The 20,313-nt window shown below is 36.1% G+C and overlaps 2 protein-coding genes across 2 annotated transcripts in view; one reads left to right on the forward strand and one right to left on the reverse strand.

Moving 5' to 3' along the window:
* Positions 1 to 2,215: 2,215 nt before the first annotated feature.
* LOC140166458 (PHD finger protein 23-like) lies at positions 2,216 to 13,447 on the reverse strand. Its single transcript, XM_072189936.1, has 5 exons — positions 13,306 to 13,447; positions 12,835 to 12,881; positions 6,805 to 6,885; positions 5,450 to 5,630; positions 2,216 to 4,931 (listed from the first exon to the last, which is right to left on the reverse strand). Exons 1-5 carry the CDS (start codon positions 13,325 to 13,327, stop codon positions 4,696 to 4,698), a joined length of 567 nt encoding a protein of 188 aa, XP_072046037.1. The 5' UTR covers positions 13,328 to 13,447; the 3' UTR covers positions 2,216 to 4,695.
* A 6,154-nt stretch (positions 13,448 to 19,601) lies between these two features.
* The window catches only part of LOC140165435 (uncharacterized), an 82,661-nt gene continuing 81,949 nt past the window's right edge, over positions 19,602 to 20,313 (forward strand). Inside the window, exon 1 of the mRNA XM_072188737.1 lies at positions 19,602 to 19,997. Within this exon, the coding sequence (XP_072044838.1) occupies positions 19,738 to 19,997 (260 nt within the window). The 5' untranslated portion in view covers positions 19,602 to 19,737. The remainder of the gene's footprint in view (positions 19,998 to 20,313) is intronic.

Raw genomic sequence — 20,313 nt, forward strand, 5'->3', positions numbered from 1 at the left:
TCTCAATAAATGTATTACTTATCATACAACCCATCGCATTAACCACCCATCGCATTAACCACCCATCTTTCTTGGACGAAGCGAAAAAATAATTATGGCGAATACAAACGACCAGTCACCAATGCGTGAATTTCTAACTGATATTGATATCACACATAAAAGCCCCACTAAAAGCAATATTGTAGGATTTCTGAAAAAAAAATTTCAATTTTAATTTCTATCCACAGAATGTTAGTTTCACTATCAACTATCTTTCCAATTTTGAGCCTAACAAAATGAAACAAAAATAGCTATTTCATTGCAGCACTTAGATTGTGAAGGTATAATCCTGGAAAATCATTATTTCAATTTTGACACAAATTGATGGCATCCTCAGCAAACATTACAATATTGCTTTTAACATCCCAAAACCTAATCCTTCCCAATTCCTTATTTCAAATTAAGCAGCATGAGATACGCAGTGGGTATTCTATGAATTGCTCCCTGACATTAAACCACAATTTATGTCAGCAACTTCTCAGTTTATTTCATGCATAGCAAAAAACTTCTCACAACTTCTATAATATTTAATAACTTAAAGTGAAGAAAATGGGAACTGTATCAATATAGAAAGTATGAATGAGGTAGTTATTTAAATAGTATCTGGTAAAAAATGAAACTTTGGGGTTCAAGCCAAGAATATCCTATTTGCAATAACTGCTAGGTGTTATATTTGGCATATTGAACACTTAATAACACATAAAACAGAGGGCAGCTATTGCAAAAAGGATCTTTTTGCCCTGAGCCCCTGAAATGATGCAAGGTGTGAAGTTCCACTAGGTTCAAATTTAATTCATTACATTTACTTTCTTGAATTTTTGATTTGGATTTTATTTGTGCGAGCTTGAGCATATTTGTTAACAATTATCGGTAAATTCAACAAAATCCGAGTTTTATTCATCTAGTAAGTTGGTCATAATTTGATAGAATGCTGAAGTTTTAAAAAGTAACACATAAAACACAATTCATTGATAAAATGGAAAAACAATAAAATCAGAATCAACAATTTTTAATCAAAAATTCTTGTATTTTCAAATAATCAGAATCGTATTTCACCGAATCAGTACATAATTCAGATTTTTTTGTTGACTTTTATCTTTATTAATTTTGGGAAAACATTTAACCTACACTAGGCTAGCATTTCTTGCTTATTGCCAAAAACCACAAATTACAAATCACTATTGCCCATTAACACTGCTTTGCCACACAACGAATAAAACAATAAAATCACTGGTAAGTCACTGAAACGCCTAAATCATGTCCCGAAACAAGACCCGAAAAAAATTGATAACAATATACTATATCTAGAAACAAAGTTGAGATTAAGGCATAAAAATAAGATGATTGAATGGCATTGATATTGTATGCAAGTTCATTTCAGATTTCAGAAAATTTTGGTTATATCTCCAAGAATGACATGTTTGGTGTTTTGTAGCAAAGATAGTTTTTAAAATTCCAATGGTCAGAACATGAAATACCAAGGATAATATTTATGTGTGCATAAAGAACACGCACTGGCATTGGACATACATACCAGTAGCAAGTAACTTGCTGGTACTGGTAGGTGAGTAAAATTTCATTAAGTTGTAGTCAGTGCCAGCAAGGTATGTATGTGCAGTGTCCACCAACAATATTTTGTAATCAGGCCGAAAACATTTGAGATTAGCAGCCCAACTGTCCAAAAAAGTTGAGGTACAACCCCATCTGTAAAATGGACTTGGAGATTTCTATTCATTTGAATTAACACCATTAGACCTTTGAAATAAATATTTCATATTTCTATGCCTTATGAAACACAAATTTAAAGTTAATCAGAAATGTGGAAAAAAATCATTGTGTCCCTCTTACCTAAGTTGACACTAATTTTGTGCGCTCAAAAAGGCTCATTGTGCAATATGTGGCTACATGTCAGCCCTTATATACCAAAAAGAACTCTTACCTTTATTTTCCCAAACTTGGTAAAAACAAAAATGGTAAAACATTTTGAAAACTTAGCAAGAGACCTCTTTCTTGCATAAATAGGACAGCAAGATTTTTTGCAGAAATAAGGCAGCTCTCAAAAAGAGCCAATTAAATAATGTGATATAATTTAGTCAAACACATTGTACTTTACAGAGTGATAAAAAACTTTTCCCACCCTCCACTCCCCAAAAACTTCCCACCCTCCACTCCCCCACCTTATAAAAATGCAGCAAAGTCAGATTGTATGCCTCTGGTAACAATAAATAAACTAGTGTAACAGTGATGAATATATAAACTATGTAAAATGCATACATTACGGCTAAACCGGTAATCGGATCGGCAAGATATGCATCAAAATATCCGATCAATGATTTCCAATATTTAATGTGATTTGCGCATTTGGTTGCAAAAACTATGAGGCTTATGTGCAGATGGTTGTTGTTCCATGTTTGCATGGAACCATCTACACTGAATAAGTCACATAATTTTTGTTAACTTTGGTGCTCATGTGTTTTCTCATGAACTACTACCATCTGAAACAATAACTAAAGAGCTCAAATTGCCAATTTACCAACGTTAATTTTAACCACAATAATTCAGGCACAGGACTTGGTGGTTAAAAATCAGACAAACTAGCCAATGTTGTCTGCCTCTACCAAATTTACATTATTTAGCACCATTTTATTGGCATAAAATCAGCAAAATCCTCCCCTGTAAACTACAGAGTACATGTTTCATAATGTTTGAGCAATTTTCTTTCTCTAGTTTTCTATCATTCAAGATATGGCTAAAATTATTGATTAAATTGTTACTTCATATAAATACAATAGGGATTTCAACAATCTGATTTCCTATAAACTTTTCTATAAATTTTCCCTCCTAACTTATCAACATTTGATCTAAACAGGGTAATGATGTTTGGTTCCCCTCAGGACCAAGCGACCATGCTACCTATTCAGCCTTCTTACAATGCAGCATTAGTTTTTACTGTGTGCCATAGCCTGGTTTCACAGTATCAGCGCTATAATGTTACAGGTGTAACAATATAGATGAAAATCTCTCACAAAGTGGGCCCTGGAACATACATCCACAAATTGGACTCCAGAACATGTATATAGTATCAAGATATGACAAAGTGGTTGGCAGTGATACTATAACCGAGTTGAAAAATGGCATGTTAAGAATTGGCTGCGTTATTTTAATTCAGTTACCATGGTTACATCTCAACTTTTAATACAGATTTGATTCTCATATACAATCATCATATACTCTTCTGAAATACTGGCCATATAGAGCTACTTTTAGCTATCAATCAAAAACATTATTCATTTCTCTTACATGATAATAATATTCTAAACATATGTTTCTTTGCTAGCCAAAAAGCTGAAAGAGTGTGAATAAACTCAAAGAGTCCCATAGCATAATGCTATCATAAATCTGCAATACTGGATTGTCACACACACACAGACCAATATAGTGTACCTCCTGCATTTAAATTGACAAAACTCCAAAATTGAACTGGCTTGACCGTTACACAAAGGTTTGCGCTTGCGGTGCTTAACACCCATTATCACCATCCATGAAAACTGCAAAAAATGTATACATTTTAATCTAAGTTTGCAGGATGCGAAATATGCTAGCGGTTACACTATTTGCCCTCCCTGAGCAACACACACACATGGCAAAGTCCACAACTCTCACCTTTTTGTTGGCAACACACACCAGTTTCCAACCCAAAATAGATAAAAGGTCCCATATAATTTCTTGACACTATAGCCTACTTCATCACTCTGTAAAGCCACAATAGTCCAACATTGTGCAAAATACTGTACAAAATATTATTGATCAAAAATATTTTCCTTTTTAGAAAATGTACATTTGGTTTTGTTCAGAACTATTCCAAATAAGAAATACAAAAGACCCTCTGAGTTTGGCACTTAGCTTTTTCATTTTTTGTTTCTTTTTGTATTTTTTACAAAACAATATGATTAATTTATACATCAGTCATACTTCCTAATTTGGAATAGTTCTCAACTTCATATGGACATTTGGTGGATATTAAAACGTTATGAAGAATACTTCAACTAAAACTTCCTGAAATGTTCTTGAAACTTTGGTATCAAAAATTTGCCACCTCATTTTGCAAATGGTGGAATATGATAACAAATTTATCAAGGCACTTTTTTTGTCTGTAAAAAGCTAAATAATCTTCAGCAAATTGTTTGAGTTCTGTGAGCTAATGCTGGCAAGGACTTTATTTTGAATGGAGAGTTTTGCAGGGCTTCCTTGTCAAATATGGAATGAAAACTTGCATTATATAATTTGCTGTTAATTATTGTGCCATTGTGTCTCAGCAATACAACTGTAGAATCCTTTAACATATTGACTAAAAAGTATTAATCAGTGAAGTTTCTGCAGACCTAATTATCACCCTGAAAATGCCTACATAAATTATCTTCTATAAAGTGGAAAAGTTACCAAGTTACTATGATCCCAATATATACCAAAATGGAATGTCTATTTGTAAGTGCACTTGAGTATTCCAAATTTCATCATTTTGCTCAGTATCCCAACCCTTGTGAATGAAATCATCCATCCCTGCTTAAAATTAATATCCACAAAATGTCCACATCACGATATTTAAAAACTCTTATGTATAATACATCTATGTACAGACTTAACCCTCTTCTACTACTAACTATCTTCGTAGAGTTCTTTGAACTGTTTCTTTGGCGCGCTTGCGCGATTTGATTTGCGGATTTTGTGCTTTGAGTCTCTGCATTTCTGGCAGTTGAATACTTCAGGGACGTTGGTTTTGCGGATCTTGGCACAGGAGAGGTGGACCCACGTTGTACATTCTGAGCACTCAATCATTGGCCGTCCAGAGAAAGGCTTATTGCAGTAACAGGTTATCAGGTCCCAATCTTCTCCTGGTTAAAAGTGACAAAAAACAAAATTGAATTATTTGAAATTTTAGTGTTAATGAGCATACAACTTTTAACTAAAACTACTAAGAAAATAATTTGTGATTAATATTGCATTTGTACTGAACTTCAAATTCGCAAACATTTTCCTCAAATCCTTAAACAATTTCTGCATCTTTCTATCAATACTGAAATTTGCTTTTATAGAACTATTTTCCTGACAGATGGTTCGAGATCAGGGGTGTACTAAATATACAAAGTTTGACCAAAAAATATTAATTTTCTGAAATTTGGAATTTTTGATATTTTGCTGAAAAACAATGCAAAATTTGCACTTCCAAAAGCACACCTTGAAATTTAACACAAAATTTAAATTTGCGACCCAAATCTGAACATATAAGCCTGAAAATAATACACAAACCTGTTGCATATCCCTGTACCCACCTTTTGACTAAGATGACCCCCCAGCTTTGACCCTCCCCCCTCCCGACCACCCCACCCCCGAGATTGCATCAATGTCTTACCTCTTTCTCTCTTTGGTGGTCTGAATGACCTATACTGATACACAGGGACTGGGGCTGGCTCTACCGGTGAGATACTGTCAAAATCTGAGACTTGAGATGCATAATCTGACTCGCTGCTATTGCTACCAACACTGTTTCCTTCACTGTCAAGAGGACTTGTACTTCTCTTGGTTACTCTATCCTGTAAAAAAAAAAAAAAAAAAAACATTTTGGTATGACCTATATAACAACACCAATCATGATCTGATCAAATCTGACCAAACTTGGAAAAGTTATTCCAATCAAAAATTATCCAGTGTACTTTGGTTCTGAATAATTCCCTTGTTTTTCATCAATTTTTCTTTTGTCTTCCAGTGTTTGTGTTTTTGGTTTGTTTGGAGTTCTTGAGCATAATTTTTTATATGTTAAATATTTATATTTTCAAAAGGTATTGGTTTTAGCCACTGGTATGCATCTATCGTCTCATATAACACGGGCGACATCATTATTTTAAGTAAAACAACGAGGCGGCTTTGAGTTGTTTTACGCCAAAATAATGTTGTCGTTCGTGTTATATGAGACGATAGATGCACGACAGCGGCTAAAAACAATACCTTTATTCTCATTCTTAAACACTTCAATTCAAATAGAAATATCATACATTTTAATCAAATTAGATTCTACATTTTACAAGGAACTACCTATGGCTTAAAATCGATCAGTCCCGTTGTTGCTATGTGCCTCCGATTGGTTCAAATAGCGGGTACGCGTATTGCGTTGATGCACACAGGGCCGGATTTACATGTACCATAGGGCCAGATGGGCCCGGGCCCCCAAAATTGCCCTGTGCGGTGTGTATCTTCCATATTAGCCTAAAAACACCAGTTTTGGCCCAAAATAGTGTACAAAAATTACAAAATTTATAGTCAAATTCAGCTTCAATATGGGCTAAAGTATTCTAAAATTGAATTTTTCGCGCGCGCGCAAATGTCCTTATAAAATCTACAAACTTGGCCACATGCCTTCACAGTGCGTTTGGGGGCCTCCAAATTTTGGCCTGGCCCAGGGTCCCCAAAAAGGTAAATCCGGCCCTGGATGCACACGCGCTGGTTTGTGTAATGTTGTGTCATATCACACGGGTAAGAACCAATAAGATTGCAGGAACAGGGTTTAAGAATTTCCCGTAGTGTAGTAACAAAAGAAACTACTTACTCATGGCACAAATTGAGTTAGTACAAGAATAACATTCAACAAAACAAAATAGATCAATACTATTTTCCCTATTAAATGCTTTCAATTTGCCACTTTTTTCCTTTTTCTGCTTTAAGTAAATTTTTAATTAGGGCCTATTATTTATCATGTAACAAATAACTTACTGCTTCATTATGTAACGAAGCCTCATAGTCAAGCACCCATGTACAAAATGTACTGAAGTCAGTCATTCTTCTCTTGCTGGGCTGAAAAGAAAAATCAAGAGAAAATTATTAAATACTGTGAAAAGCAGGAACAAATACATATATCCATAATCTTATCATAAATCATTTTGTAACAATTTTGAAGAAAAAAAACAGGTGGCGAGTGGCATGATAGAGCCGGCAACTTGTGAAACCGACTGGCCGTATGGCATTTATTATCGAACCCCATCGGTTTTAGCTTGTATAATTATTTATTAACATAGGCATATTTGTTTGTGATATTTCAAGCGTTTTAAAATTTCAAAATAATCCCATTCAATTACACGGTTGACGATGGAAATTTACTGAATTTAGAGAATGCACGGCATATACCACCTGAACAAAAAATTAATTCACTTTAAGGTTATTAATTATTTTAAACTGTTGTGATTTGGTAGTTCACAGCATCTTACGAATGGTAGTGAGCTTTGGCAAAAACTGCATTGCTCAATTCATAGCGGCGTGTAGAAGAATTAAAATATCACAGAAACACTTTTATAGGTGCTGCGGTTCTTGAGTTACATTGTAAAGAGGGCTAAAACAACAACACTTTTGTAAAACGTACATAACTCATTAACAACAATAAATTAAGCAAGTTTGCAAAGTATACGATTTGTAGAATGAACTTTTGCAAAACATTAAGGTATTAATTTTCAATAATATATTGATCTAGAAAATGAAAATCGATTTTTAGGTTGCTTCGACCAACAATACCTCGTCTACCCTTAAAGGAGTATAAATTTTGTGATTGTAGCATCCTGTTATGTTTGAGTAGAAATCCACAAAAAAAAACATTGGAAGCAAAATTTTAGTTGATTCTGATTTTGTTTTTACAAGAAATATATGATATGCATGATTATCAATCATATTTTGGATTTGCTCCATTATATGCCAGCCAATGTGCTATAATTTCATTCTGTTGACAGAATGTTTATCCAATTTGATGATTCTTTCAGAGATGCCACTTTTCTGTATTTATGTGTAAATTACAGGGTGTTTTTTTTTGTAATGTGACCAAAATTTTCATTTTTTTTACAATTTTGTAATTTTCCCCCAACTTTTCCCCATTTTGGTCATACTCATTACTCAGAGCCTTACATAAATCAAAAACTCATCTTCCAAACCTTACTGTAACTTAACCTTAGCCCAACTAGCCTTTACCCTAACCCAGAATCTTGCTCTAACCTGGGGATATTGCAAAAATATACAATCTCCCACAAAAAAGTTTTTAATTTTTAGGGTGATTTTTCTTCTTTTCTTTTTTTTTTCAGTGGATTAAGGGATCTGGAATAAGCTTATTCCAGATCCCTTATTTTTTGTAGCCAGAGGTTTCCAATGTATGTATAAAAATCTCAACTTCTTTTGAGAGAAGTGGCAGATGAGGCTATGGATCACGAAATGTTCCTTGAAACAAATACACATATGAAGTAATAAATGTGTTTGGCAATGTTCCATACTGTACAATCTATTACCGTAATATATTAAAAATAATAATAATAATTATGTACCGGTACAATTATTTATAAATGGGTCCAGGGTCCAAAGTCTAAACAAAACACTAACAAATCATGACCACTGTTTACAATCAAATGAATGAATGAACAAATTAATGAATTTGTGAATAAATTAAATAAATTAATTAATAAAACATGTTTAGAAACAAATAAAATTAAATTAAAAAAAACAGCACAGGGAAAATATGGCATGTGCAGATAATTTTTTTTTTTAAAGTTTTGTGACATTCAAATTCCATGCCCTTCAGTGAACTCAACATTCACTCATCAATTAAATCCGTCCATAATAATTAAACTGTAAATAATATTGATTGAGGTTCACCCTGGGTCATGGGAACTGATGAAGAATCAGTACACATACACTACCCATCATTACGATCATATCAGCACCGCGGGATAAATTTCCTATATAATCCTCACCCCTCCACCGAATGGAACATTCCGTCAGTCAGCAATGACGTTTTGTTTATTTTCGCATAATTATGTAAAGACCTTGATAGACGCGAGTGCGGCTGACATCCCATCTTTAAACCATTTCGAATTGTTTACAACCCGACAAATAATTCACTGCATGTGCAAATTTTACGCAGTTTTCCTTTGAAATGTCAATATAATACGCTTAAACATCTCTGTTCCTATGTACTACGAACTTTTCATCCGAAATTTGCGACATGGAAAATGTCAAAATCAAGGCTGATTTTCGAGTACGAAGTTGCCGAAACCTCATTGACAAACCACACAACAATGTCGCAATCCAAAGCACGAACCCGCGGTAAACACGGAGGTAAACAAGAAAACTACGGTGACAATATCAACGTCTTTGACGATTTACACTTCATTTTCGATATTTTATGAGCGAAATAACGACATGTGTAACGCAACAAGTATAAAAATCCTTGATAAAACGGCATTTCTTGTTCAAATTGGCCGTTTGCCACGCGGGCACTTCGGCAAAAAATCGATGCCTATTCAATTGCATGCAGTATAGTACGAATTCCATGAAAATCCATGGAAGCTAGTAGTATATGACTGCGTGACGCCTGAAACCCTGAAAATGAAAACCAACAACTACGTACACAACGCAAAAGCTTCATATTCGTACATTCACACACATTCAACAAACAACATCATCCTGAAACAGTGGCTTAATAGTATTAGTATACACGGGAACTGCCACCTGAACTGGGTCAATGTCGCTATCGAGATTAACAGCATGAAAGCCTTGCTCCAACATGCAACAGTCAGCATTGATGCAGTATTCCAGTACTTTCCCCACCCTTTAATAACTTGGAGAACTGTTGGCTTGTCATAAAGCCTTGAATAATTGCCCCGATCCCTGGGACAAGGGCATCAATAATACAATGAATGGGAAACTTTTATTTATATGGCAGCAAAGACCAGTATGACTATAACTATTGGCAGGGGTAGCGCTAGACCTAAGCACTCCAGTGTCCGCAGGGACCCCTGAACTTGCAGAAAATTAAAAAGTAGGGGGTCCGGAGTAGAGTTTGGCGAGTCCGAGTTGCACGCAGTATAAATAGTATGTCTGCAATAGCGCTAGATTGAAAAAACTGGGGTCTTCAGGGACACCTGAACTCGCAGAAAATTTAAAAACAGGGGGTCCGAACTCTATTTTGGTGAGTCCGGGACCCCAAAAAGCAATCTAGCGCTACCCCAGACTGTTGGTAAATGAATAGTCTTTTACCCCCACAAACAGTAGTACATTGTACATGTACATGTAGACAACTTGCCATCCCATATCATACATATCCCTGTCCGGATTACTTTCACCAGCTGAAGAGTAATGGAAGATAGGAAGAAGTGTTGGACAGTACCAGAATCACAAAATATTCATTGCTGATGTTATATGGTCAGAATTACGTTTCGCAGTGCGCGAATCAATCTTGATTCTTGCAGAATACATTTGCGGGAATCATTTGATTCTCGCAAATCATCTTCTGTGTAACTACAAACGTTATCCGGGGTTATTGTCAGGTACATTGTACATACAACATAAGAATTCCAATTGTCCCGCTATTTCGGACAACAAATCCAGCACAACATTTCACTGTCTTTCTTTCAACAATTCTCCATGTCACCAGATAAGGCCATTCAGAGAAACACGCCCAATTTTAAACTAAACCTACCAACCGCTGGTGCATATGTCCCGGCATATGTACAAAATAAATGTTACAACTTACATGCAGTAACAAAGATGTAACAAAATGCTATCAAAACATTTTACTAGAACACATAAGATTAGTTACATGAGCTCAAATTAATAAGCATCCTTCTACTTGTAGATGCAGTGTGCAGATAGGTTTGGAAAGCTACATGCCGGGGCTACATGCACTGGAGAAAATCTACATGTACATGTGAGTGATGCGACTGCGTGCACCTGGGTATGAAGTAAATCCCTGGGAGTAAATTGAGCCGATTCCAATCGAGCCCTGCTACCAACAAGCTTTTATCAAACTATAATTTTAATGGTATAGGCCTGCAGTAATCTAGCTATCCAAGCTGTTGCTATACAGTATTCAAGGAACACTATCATGCAAATTTATCAGCCTATCATGGAAATTATTTGGGAATTTGATCCCATTTATCACGAAGTGTCACTTCCTGGGTTGTTAACTCACACCCCTTTGGCTTTATCAGAGCTCTTTTGCACTTTTCGATATGTGGCACATTGAAGTGGGGTCTTGATTGATATCACATGAAATATAGGCACCTCACTCTGTTGCATCGCATGACCCTGGTGACCTGTAGCCCATGGCACTAAACATTGTATCGGAAATACTCATTTAATAACATTTTCTAATTTTGTGTTCATCATGGAACTCTCAGTATGGCAACAACTTGCGGGTAGCATCACGAGGGTGTACAACAGTTACAACATGATCAGAGCTGACCAGCCCCATTTGCGCAATAACACACGTTCTCGTCTACCTCCTATGCCACATCAAAGCGGTGGGAAAGTTGTACGATGAACACATGGATCAGAATGGATAAGCTGCAACTATTATATCATAGTACAATTGCCAACAATTGACTTGAAATGGTAGGGTTTTCTCCTGTATAAAATTATTTTTGAGCCAGATGTGTGCGAAGTTGTGTAACCGCTAGATGATCTAATTTTACGGTATGTTACACTAGTTAGCAAGAGGAAGAAAAATCATGATCACATGTCTTGCATGATCAAGGGTTACTCTCCATTCCTGTCCAGCAACAAGTTCGGCAGATCCCAACACAGCCTTCAAAATTATAGCTTTCAGAAAGGTTCTTCAGCAGTCTGTCGATTTGTTGCTGCTAATGCCATAAACATGTACGGTAAGTGTGGTTCTGAATGGCTAGTTGAATCAGGGAAGTGGCACTTTCCTGGTTGAATCACATCATCACCTTCATTGATCCAGCTGCATAGCATCATGTAACCTTTTTATGCGATAATCAGACAGAGCAGTCCAACACCGCTGAAGGACTTCGCTGAATACTGTAGATACTTCAGCTACTGCAGGAACTAACTCGTACGACCCCAAAATATATCCTGGTCGGGATCCTGGTAGGCCTAATCTTGGTTCCAGACGGCATCCAATGTGCTCCTTTGTCTCAAAACAAACCAGACACACTGGCTTATTAGTTTAGAAATGACGGAGCTACCATCTGAAACCAAGACTAACGAACGGTAACCCCACAACTACATGTACATGTCTTATCATTCATGTCTATAAATTACGTACTATGTAGGACTGCTGAGAAGAATTCCAGATTCTGGCAGAACACTGCAACAAAGCCTGATCCAACATCATGTTAGCCCGAAACAAACTTACAGCCTTCTCTTTCCTATCCTCACTCATCATGGAGATATCACCCTGGTGGAATCATAGTGAAGAGGGCCAAGGGGAAATTTGGTCCAAATACTTCCAGAGTTCGGTACTTTTGAGGAAGAATCGTCAGCACGGCCCGGACATCTTTGCACGTCGCACGGGATCGGAGAACAGCATGTTTAAAAGCAACACTAGATGCTATAGAAATTATCTTAATGTTCTCACTGTTCTGCTGTATACATTTACATCATTTATGCACCATGGCACATACATGTAGAATAGCTGGAATGGAGAGATGGTCAAGATTGCATGCAGTTGCTCAATGACACTGCATATTGAGTCAACTAAATCTGACAGAAAATTAATCCTTTACCCAGTTTTTCCCTCATGATTGATCGTCAAGCTACAAGTGTACGCAATGTGTTACCCGATTTGTTTGACTTTTTAAATATATTTCTATTTCGCATCAAGCACTGTTGACTGTTGTACTTGTACGAGGAGGAATCTTTATCAAAACATAGCAAAATTCCAAGATGGCGACGATGCAATTAGTGTGAGAAAAAATTCAACAACACATGACACGAGTAAATTCAAAGTATGAAAATTTAACTTACCGAAATAGATTCATCGAACTTAGACGGTCTCTTCATCTTGGTAGGGGCTGCAAAATATAATGAATAAAGAGTGATGATTATCAACTACCCACAGAACCTAAAATACAAGGATATGTGTGCCTATTTTTTTTCTGAAGATCGTAAATTTAAAATTCACACGTTGGTGTGACGCGACGCTTTTAATACGTTTGAAACGATATGAAAAAGTTAGCAAAATTAGCTTCATGATCAATTGTACTACCAGTTTAAAGTCGTCCAAAACAGCGAATTAATATTCTAAACACAATTTTTGGTCTAGCTGTCAATAACATTCGTCAAATTTTCTAAAAACAAATAGTTTAATTCGAATGTTTTTACTTTTACATCCGGTAAATTTTGCAATGGTGAGCAAATTAAGCAGACTGGCACGAAAAACGTGCCAGAAAACCTCTGCTTTCCAGCAATCTACAAAGTAAATGTCCGAAAACTTACCGGCAAATACGTCACTAGACATGATGACACGTAGTTCGTGTAATGTTTTCCTTCATAAATCTCTAAAATAGGAAATATTTATCAAATTTTGATTCGGACGCTGTGAATTTTCAAAACAAACACTCGCTCATTTGACTGAAAATTGATGTACAATGAGTTTATTTCCCAGAGTTCCAAGCAGCGGGGCGTGACCCCGAATAATTTACATACATAATTAATTATTTTGTAAACAAGATTGACGGATCCATTTCATCAAGGGGGTGCAAACGTTATTCATGTTGACGTGGTTTCTCAATATCAATAATATTGACTAATTTTCAAATCAATATAAAAAGTTAAAATAGATTTATAAATTATCTGTCAATAATACAAATATCAAATAAAACAGCAAGAATATATATTTTTTTAAATAATAATCTCGTTATCAGATTATTGTTTTATAAGCACATTCATTATTGTTAGTATTATTTATATTGTTATTAATTATTATTATTATTATTGTTGTTGTTGTTGTTGTTGTTGTTGTTGTTGTTGTTGTTGTTGTTGTTGTTGTTGTTGTTGTTGTTATCATTATTATTATTATTAAAGGGTTCAACAAAAATAACCCCAAATTACAGTGCAGGTTGACAATTTTCCTATGGGAGTTTCTAAATTTTGCAATCGATTGGGGGGGGGGGGGCAACGTGCCCCTATGACGCTACGCCACTGTCCACGGGCGGGGGGGGGGTCAACAAAGGTCCCCTTTTGGTGGCTCTCTTTATTTCAATCAGAAGGTAAAGTGGGAGAAAAACTGACAAAAGGTCGACTTTTGGTGATACGGCATTTTAAAAAGTCCAAAAGGGCACTTTGTATCTGCGCAAGGACACTTTTCAGTAAGAAATGTACACTTTTTGGAAGTCTCGCACCAACAGCCAAAATACCGTAAAATGGGGTAACTTTGGGCACTTTTCAGGGTTTTTAAACCACTGCTTCCAAATAAAACCAATAAAATTTCTAATTAACTCTTTTTTATGACATTAGGGTTCCCTTCTACACCTTCAAGTTCAAAGATTTTTTAATAAATTTGTAAGGGTGCCCTAGGGGTTAAAAAGAGCCTGACCAAAGTTACCCCGAATTTGGGGCAACTTTGGTCAGAGTATTACATTCCATGAAGAAAAAAAAATCAAACAAATTGATCTTCGGTTTATATGGGCAGTTTGTTGTTTTTTGTGACATTTGACCCCTTGCAAAATTAATCAAGCACATATTCTTGCTCACAAATATTGATTTTTATTTTTTTTGAAAAAATGGTAAAAAAATGCTAATTTTTGGTCAAAAAATCCCAATTTTGTCTTAAATTTCGAGGAAATTGGACATGAACGACTATTATTTCTTCCAAACATATTTCTTAACAAATTGACACCAAATATGACTAAAAACAATATTGCTGTACGAAAATAATGACCATTTAAACAAATATATTTGACCGACCCCATTTTACGGTAGCCAGTGTGATTTCTTACACGTTATCTTGTTATTTCTGCTTAAATGAGTATTTTGTGATCCTAACATCCTCTTTATATGACAATTTTGATATGATACCCACAAAAAACGCTTATTTTAAAAATTTCAGTTGATTTCGATTTTGCGTCGGTTTACGAATTATGCATTATAATGTAAGCACTATATTACACTGGTAGGGGAGAGTAGGGAGTGTTCGCCCTATTTGTTCTGACCAGCCCAGCGATGTCAATTTTAAGGTTAGGGATCTGATTAGCCCATGTGAAAGCCCTATATCGAGCTATACGACCACAATCCCAGAACTATAGGCCTTACAATAAGCAACAGGATAGAGCAAACAAAAACGTTTTGCAACTAGTGGCGAACTTGCCCCATATTGGGCACGTTACTAATCAGCAGGAGAAAGCCAGGGCGGATTTAGGGGGGCGCAGCCGGCGCGCGCCCTCTATTTTTTTTACTAGCAAAGGGCGCCGGTAACTTAAAAATACAAAAATTGTAAGAAATTTTAAAAAAGGAACAAATTCGGCCATGAACAGCAAACAATGGGCCAAAACCGTTGAGTTTTCGAGGGGGTAACCCCCTTTAACACATCGTCGACCAAAAGGCGCCCCCTTTATCAAAAATTCCTGGATCCGACCCTGATATTTAGCTACTGCATCAATACTGTTATCAATATAGGGGCCTAGTAGACGACTATATACTTCCTCGATATTGTTATAATATAGATAGTTACTTAATCAATACTGATACTGATATTAGTAGAAAGCAATTACATCAATACTGTTATCAGCAGTAGATGACTACTTCATTATACTGTTATCAGCAGTAGATAGCTACTTCATCAATACTGTTATCAAAAGTATATAGATGACTACTTCATCAATACTGTTATCAGCAGTAGATGGCTACTTCATCAATACTGTTATCAGCAGTAGATAGCTACTTCATCAATACTGTTATCAAAAGTATATAGATGACTACTTCATCAATACTGTTATCAGCAGTAGATGGCTACTTCATCAATACTGTTATCAGCAGTAGATGGCTACTTCATCAATACTGTTATCAGCAGTAGCTAGTATTTCAGCAATACTGTTATCAGTAGTAGATAGCTACCTCGTCAACACTGTTATCAGCAGTAGATAGCAGCTACTTCATCAATACTGTTATCAAAAGTAGATGACTACTTCATCAATCCTGTTATCAGCAGTAGATGACTACTTCATCAATACTGTTTTCAGTAGTAGATGGCCACTTCATCAATACTGTTATCAGCAGTAGCTAGTATTTCAGCAATACTGTTATCAGTAGTAGATAGCTACCTCGTCAACACTGTTATCAGCAGTAGATAGGTACTTCAGCAATACTGTTATCAGCAGTATCTAGTATTTCAGCAATACTGTTATCAGCAGTAGATAGTACTTCAACAATACTGTTATTAGCAGTAGATAGCTACCTCGTCAACACTGTTATCAGCAGTAGATAGCTACTTCATCAATACTGTTATCAGTATAGTAGATGGTGTTACGAGTCGTACTTTACTCAAGGCCAAAATCACCTTTTTCCCGAACTCACACGAATGCACAACACAAATACACTGTTTGTTTAAGCTAACAAAATCTAAGTCTTTAATTGAAAACAGAGTATGATTGGTACATATAATAACAATATCGCATATACAATAAAATCACACAATGACAGTTTTACTATATCAGTACTTAACCAGCTGTCTTCTTGTTGGTGATCCTAGAGTTCTTGCAATGTTCTGGACGACTGATGTAATATATCCTTATTCACTTGTCCTGCGAAAATCAGCGAAGTCCATAGTACACTTGCATTTATAAATCCTTGCGTATAAATTCCTCATACGAAAATGATGATGCTTCCTCCAATCTCCTTTGCGCTGTTATCTCCACAAATATATCTCCTTGCGCTGCTTTCTCCACAAATATATCTCCTTGCGCTGCTTTCTCCAAAAATGGTGTTTCTTTCACCAATCACTCTTTTCCAGGGAACAGGTTTCTTTAACACAGCTCCACTGTTTCTTGACAGATGCGTGGCCTTCACAAACCCAGCAAACTCCAGCAATTTGACAGAAGAACTTTTAATCCTTTGATGAGGAAGAGCACTTTTGTGTGCTCGCTGTCTTCTTCGTTGCTGTATTAAAATTAGCTCAATTATTGGCTATATAAACTGGTTAAAATGTACTTCTTTTTGAAGCACGAAGACCATCACACACATGTGGAATATCTCAATCTCCCATGGCATTCTGTAAAGTCCCAACAAAAGTCTCCAGCTTTTTATATCAGTACTCATGCAAAAAACCCATCATCTATTAATAAACCATTACTTCAATCACATTTTCACAACATTGCTGCAATCTTGGGATTTCCCAATATTAATAATACACATTCACCTTTCACATTACATCACTTCCTGGGGGGTTTTCCTGATGGTGCAATAATGAACTGGGGCTTTCCAAGTTCCAAACATAGCTCTGACTTTGTTTACAATAATTGTGGGGAATTCCAAAAATGACTTTCCACACCATTATCTTGCACGTACAAGGGGCTTTCCCATCTCATGACATACTTTCAGCTTGTAAACAAAGTTAAATAATCAAATTAAATTAAATTACTCAGGGCACATCACAATGGCCACTTCATCAATACTGCTATCAGCAGTAGATGGCTACTTCATCAATACTGCTATCAGCAGTATAGCTAGTATTTCGTCAATACTGTTATCGGTAGTAGATGACTACTTCATCAATACTGTTATCAGCAGTAGATGGCTACTTCATCAATACTGTTATCAGTAGTAGATGGCCACTTCATCAATACTGCTATTAGCAGTATAGCTAGTATTTCAGCAATACTGTTATCAGTAGTAGATGACTACTTCATCAATACTGTTATCAGCAGTAGATGGCTACTTCATCAATACTGTTTGTTATCAGCAGTATTATAGATGGCTACTTAGATGGCTACTTCATCAATACTGCTATCAGCAGTAGCTAGTATTTCAGCAATACTGTTATCAGCAGTAGATGGCTACTTCATCAATACTGTTATCAGCAGTAGATGTCTACTTCATCAATACTGTTATCAGTAGTAGATGGCTACTTCATCAATACTGTTATCAGCATGTAGATAGCTACTTCATCTATACTGTTATCAGTATAGGCTAGTAGATGGCCACTTCATCAATACTGTTATCAGCAGTAAATAACTACTTCAGCAAAATCAATACTGGTATCAGTAGTAGTAGATGACTACTTCATCAATACTGTTATCAGCAGTAGATGGCTACTTCATCAATACTGTTATCAGTAGTAGATGGCCACTTCATCAATACTGTTATCAGCAGTAGATAGCTACCTCGTCAATACTGTTATCAGCAGTACATACATACATACTGTTATCAGCAGTAGATGGCTACTTCATCAGCAGTAGATAGTTACTTCGTCAATACTGTTATCAGCAGTAGATAGCTATTTCCTCAATACTAGTATCAGCAGTAGAAAGCTTCTTCATCAATATTGTATGGTCAGAAGTGCTACTTCATCAATACTAATGTCAGCAGTAGATAGTACTTCAGCGATACTGTTATTAGCAGTAGATAGCTACCTCGTCAACACTGTTATCAGCAGTAGATAGCTACTTCATCAATACTGTTATCAGCAGTAGATGGCTACTTCATCAGTACTGTTATCAGCAGTAGATGGCTACTTCCTCAATACTAATGTCTGCAGTAGAAAGCTACCTCGTCATAACAGTAGACAGCTACTTAATCAATACTGTTATCAACAGTAGATGGCTACTTCATCAATACCGTTATCAGCAGTTAGATAGCTACTTCATCAATACTGTTATCAGCAGTAGATGGCTACTTCATCAGTAGTAGATAGCTACTTCGTTAATACTGTTATCAGCAGTAGATGGCTACTTTATCAACAGTAGATAGTTACTTCGTCAATACTGTTATCAGTAGTAAATAGCTACTTCATCAATACTGTTATCAGCAGTAGATGGTCACTTCATCAGCAGTAGAAAGCTACTTTGTCAATACTGTTATCAGTAGTTGATATATAGCTACTTCGTCAATACTGTTATCAGCAGTAGATATCTATTTCCTCAATACTAGTATCAGCAGTAGAAAGCTTCTTCATCATGATCAGAAGTGCTACTTCATCAATACTGATGTCAGCAGAAGAAAGCTATTTTTTCATCAATACTGATATCAGCAGTAGATCGCTACTTATCAGCAGTAAATAGGCATAGCTACTTCATCAGTACTGATATCAGCAGTATAGCTAGGCCCTATACTACATTACCCTGAAATGTATATTTTTGATTTTTTTTTTTTTTTTAATTGCTGTAATACAAAATTTGAAACTGTTCGTCTGTTCGCATTTAATGGTTAGGATCGAGGTACGTTTCATTTGGAAAAACATAATTATTATCGGGAGTAGTATAATTCCACCAGCAGAGCGCCATCTTTACCAGTTTTCATAAATGAATGGTGCATGTGTGATAAAGGTTATTCAAAATTTCACCAAATACATGTACTTTTCTTGTTCATAAACTGCACATATAATGATTTGAGTTAGTCATCTTTTGTTTCAAAAAGTAACGTTTTATTTACAAACACTAAATTACATTCTGAAATATCTAGGGTAGCCTAATAATAGTCCCAGTCCAGGCCTGTCCCAGCCCTGTCCCAGTCCAGGTACTGCAACAGCGCCACACCTGTTGTGCTCTTTACGTTCAACACACAACCAGCTACCAGATGAAACTCAAGTTCAGGTGTGTTCATTCATAGAGAATGCGGAAGTAGCTTGCACTTGAGAAACGTATACAAATCGGCTCAGGTGAGCTGAATGGACGTATAGTGTAAACACGGAAAGTAAAAGGTGCCTGGACATTTAATATGATAATATTTTGTGAGGTTCACAGGATCGAGCGCTCACCTACAATTTTTCCATTGATGAGGGAGAAGCGTGGTTTTTCAATGATGTTGATATTATTGTTGATGCTAGTGAGTTTAACGTCAGTGGTGAACAGTCAGTGCAGTAACACTGAAGGTCGTGGCGATACTTCTTCGTGTGTATGTGACAATAAGACAGTGACTTGTTCAAATGCTGGGCTTACACTATTACCTGAAGACGTGCAAGCATCAGTATTACTCATGTAAGTAACCATGGTAACTGATATGCTATCTATCTCAAAAATAGCTTATTCTGTTTTATTTTTAAAATGCATTTGTAGCTATTTGTTTTCAACAGAGCTGGTCAAGCTTCAAAAGCATCGAGTTGAGCTCTTTTCCATTATAGTGAGTTCATGATCGGTCAAGTGCGAATAGGCTCAAGGGCATTAAAAGATCGAGGGTCAGCAACGGCAAGGAAGAATATAATAATATGGCCAAAATGTGACAAAAATTGTTGGGTTTTAAGAGATAGCCGTTTAATTAATTGATGCTTTGTAGGGTAAATATATGGATCGATTT

Source organism: Amphiura filiformis, chromosome 12 (assembly GCF_039555335.1).
Source record: "Amphiura filiformis chromosome 12, Afil_fr2py, whole genome shotgun sequence".
NCBI classification, from domain to species: domain Eukaryota; kingdom Metazoa; phylum Echinodermata; class Ophiuroidea; order Amphilepidida; family Amphiuridae; genus Amphiura; species Amphiura filiformis.